A 3181-nucleotide genomic window follows, 5' to 3' on the forward strand; every position below is an offset into this window, starting at 1 on the left:
GGCAAGAGGGCTTCCGTGGCCACCGGCGCCCCGCGGCTGCGCAGAGCGATCCTGGGGGCCGGGACTCCCGGCTGGCTCTCGGCTCAACTGCTCTCTAGGCTGGGAGGCCTTCCCGGGGCAAACGGCAGACACTCCAGGGGGCGGCGGTTGGGGGTGCGACCGGCCTGCGACCCGAACGCCGGGCCCTCCGGCAAGTTGCTCACCCTTTCGAAGCCCTCGGGCCTCGTGTGTGGACCGGGGCGATGGCACTGCCGTCCCACGGGAGCCAGGGCCGACAGAGAGAGAGCAAACCCGGCAAGTGCTCTCGCCCCTGGCGGCCGGCGCGGGGCCCAGCACCCCTGCGGCCCGAGCTCTTCACACACCCCCGGCGGGAGCACCCCCGCCACGGACCGCAGACACAGTGACCCGGTCACCCGTCCTCAGAGACCCCTGCTGCTCATTTCCGCAGGCATCAGGGCCACCGGCCTGAGCCGCCCTCACAACCATGAATGGGTAGGGGAGGAGGGCCAGAAGCAGGTGTGAGGAGGGAACAAGCCCAGGAGCCCCCCAGGAGGGAGGGGACGTGTCTTGGGTTCTTACTTCTGCTTTTAAGCCTCCGGGCCCCTGACAAGGCCCACGGAGCTGCTCACATCCTGCACGATGGCCCGAGCACACTTAAGGCTGCACCGCCGCGTAAGTGCCCACTGCAACAGCCGCTCCGGGCCGGCCAGCCGAGGAGGGCACGGGTCTCCCGGCCTCTGCGTGAACCTGGAGCCCCGTCTTCTTGTTGCACCTCGGCAGCCCCCGCAAGGGCCGGTCGGGGAGCGTGTGCGAGGCTGCATTTCCCGGCCCTCACGGCCACCCACCTCCACTTCTGCATGCACGGCCACTGGTCCACCACGCCTTCCAGGACCACAGGCCTCCCTGGAGCCAGAAAATGCTTCCTGAAATGCTGGAGGGATGGACAGCGGAGCCGGGGCACCATTCTCTCTGACGACATGTCTGGAATCCAAACACCGTGGGTCCTCGCTTTCTGTTGAAAAGCAAAACAAGATGGCGGCAAGCACAGAAAAGTTAACATTTGAGGCTAGCTTGGGCATCACAGATAGGAACGGTAACATTTATTATCATTGTTACCGCTGCTGCTACTGCTATTTATTCCTGGTGATATCAGGATGTTTTTCTTTACCAGATCAGTTAAAACGTCTGTTCCAGGATGCCTGGGTGGCTCAGCTGGTTTGAGCGTCCGACTCTTGGTTTTGGCTCAGGTCACAATCTCATGGTTTTGTGAGGTTGAGCCCTGCGTTGGGCTCCACTTGGGATTCTTTCCCTCTTTCTCTGTCCCTCCCCTGCTTGCACGCTCTCTCACAAAAATAAATAAACATTAAAAAACAAAGACTAGGTAAAGCATCTGTTTGATTATAAAAGGAACGTATGGCTTTCACAGAAACTCCGCATGGGAGGTGACGTTACTACCCCAGATGCCATTTGATGTCAAAGTACTCTTTGTCATTACTACGTATTCCTCGCCCATCCTGTCACCCACGAGGAGAAGACCGCTGACCCCCTGGCAGGAATACGCAGGACAAATAACCCACGTTCCTGTGTTGCCACTCAGTCCCCGCGATATCTTCTGAGCAGCTGTGCCAGAATTTCCCCAACCACCTCCCAATGGAGTGCCCTGAGCAGATGACTGTCTCCGGGCCTCAGCTTCCTCTCTATTATCCGGAGACTAGCTGTCACATGTGAAGTGCCCAGGATCGCTGGCGGGGGTGTCTCGGCCCCCCACTACTTGTGTGTGAGCCCGACCTTTGCCACCGTGCGGAGAAGACATTCTGTAACTGCCTCCCTAGTCCAGGCTCCAGGAGCACAGGCCCTTTGGTACGTTTTGCATCCTCGGTGCCCAGTACCGCCACTGCTGGTGCTGCCGAGCAAACCCCCCTTCCAGGCATGGGAACCCAGCGGCACCCAGGGCCAGGACGCCTGCCTGCTGCACAGGCGGGAGAAGGAGCTGGGGGAATGTGACTGGCAGGGGACTCCAGACCTGAGCTCTCACCACTCGGCCACATGCACTGCCGTACACCACCCGCACCCGCACAGTGAGCCCCACCCTGGACCCAGGGCCACCTCCCTGTTCCTTTGGGACAGACTTGGCGTGGGAAAGGGCAGTGAACAGTGAAACCCCTGCGTCAAAGGGGAAAGGCATTTGCCCCTTGTGGTCTGCATGTCTGCCCTGCCCTCTGAAAGGTCAACCCGTGCACCATGACCTTGGCCCCATGGCACGCTATAGGCAGCACCTGGTACTGCATAAATCCTCCTGTCAATGTCATAACCAAAAATGGTTACCTCGCTGTTCCTGGCATTTTTTTAAATTTCTCTTTTCACGTTTATTTATTTTTGAGAGACTGAGTATGAGTGGGGGAGGGGCAGAGAGAGGGAGACACAGAATCTGAAGCAGGTCTCAGGCTCTGGGCTGTCAGCACAGAGCCCGATGTGGGGCTCGAACCCACGAACCATGAGATCATGACCTGAGCCGAAGTCGGACACCCAACCGACTGAGCCCCACAGGCACCACTGCTCTTCTTTTCTTTTTTTTTTTAGCTCAGGTGAGGCCGGGCATTTTCCCACATGTCTGTTTAACAGGCCTGCTTCTTCCTTGTGGGTGGACATGCCTGGAGGTAGGGTAGGGGCGCCTGCAGCCCGCCCCGCAGGGTACAGTCCTCAGGCACTGAACACCGGAGGGCCACATGCCAGCACCAGGGCCGGGGCCCAGCAGGCACAGGAACAGGGACGGTGGGATGTGGCCTGCGGCCCAGACAAGGGGGCACAGAGGAGGGGGCAGCCAGGAAGGGGAGGCGATGCTCCCACCTGCCGACAAGAACAAGCCGGAAGGCGTGGGCTGCTCTCAGGAGCCACTGGGGGTCCACCTCCCCCTCTCCTGAAAGGGCACTGCTTGTGCACAAACCGGGGAAAGAACTGAGAAATCACACCATGCGGCTCCACTTCCAAATGGGCAGAGACGCTATTTTCCTGCCGGGAGGTCTCCCCTGCACCCTCCCTCCCCACTTCCTTCTAGAGAACCAGGGCCGTTGGGGCACGTGAGGTGTGGCCGCGAAGATCCCCCCTAGATACCTTCTCGCGGGGCGGCTCCTGGGCCGGGCCCGGGGCGGGCCTCTTCCCCGAGGGCAGGTGCGCCTTCAGG

The 3181-nt window shown here is 60.4% G+C and overlaps 1 protein-coding gene across 1 annotated transcript in view; it reads right to left on the minus strand.

The window, feature by feature from the left end:
- KDM8 (lysine demethylase 8) overlaps window positions 1-3181 on the minus strand; it is a gene marked incomplete at its 5' end in the record, with an annotated part of 15412 nt that overhangs the window by 11983 nt on the left and 248 nt on the right. The window contains 2 exons of the mRNA XM_077760466.1: window positions 846-1012; window positions 3112-3181. The exon at window positions 3112-3181 is cut by the window's right edge and continues 248 nt beyond it. Coding sequence (XP_077616592.1) covers window positions 846-1012; window positions 3112-3181 — 237 coding nt within the window. The remainder of the gene's footprint in view (window positions 1-845; window positions 1013-3111) is intronic.

The sequence above is a fragment of the Crocuta crocuta genome, unplaced genomic scaffold (assembly GCF_008692635.1).
Source record: "Crocuta crocuta isolate KB4526 unplaced genomic scaffold, BGI_CrCroc_1.0 scaffold73, whole genome shotgun sequence".
In the NCBI taxonomy this organism is placed as follows: Eukaryota; Metazoa; Chordata; class Mammalia; order Carnivora; family Hyaenidae; genus Crocuta; species Crocuta crocuta.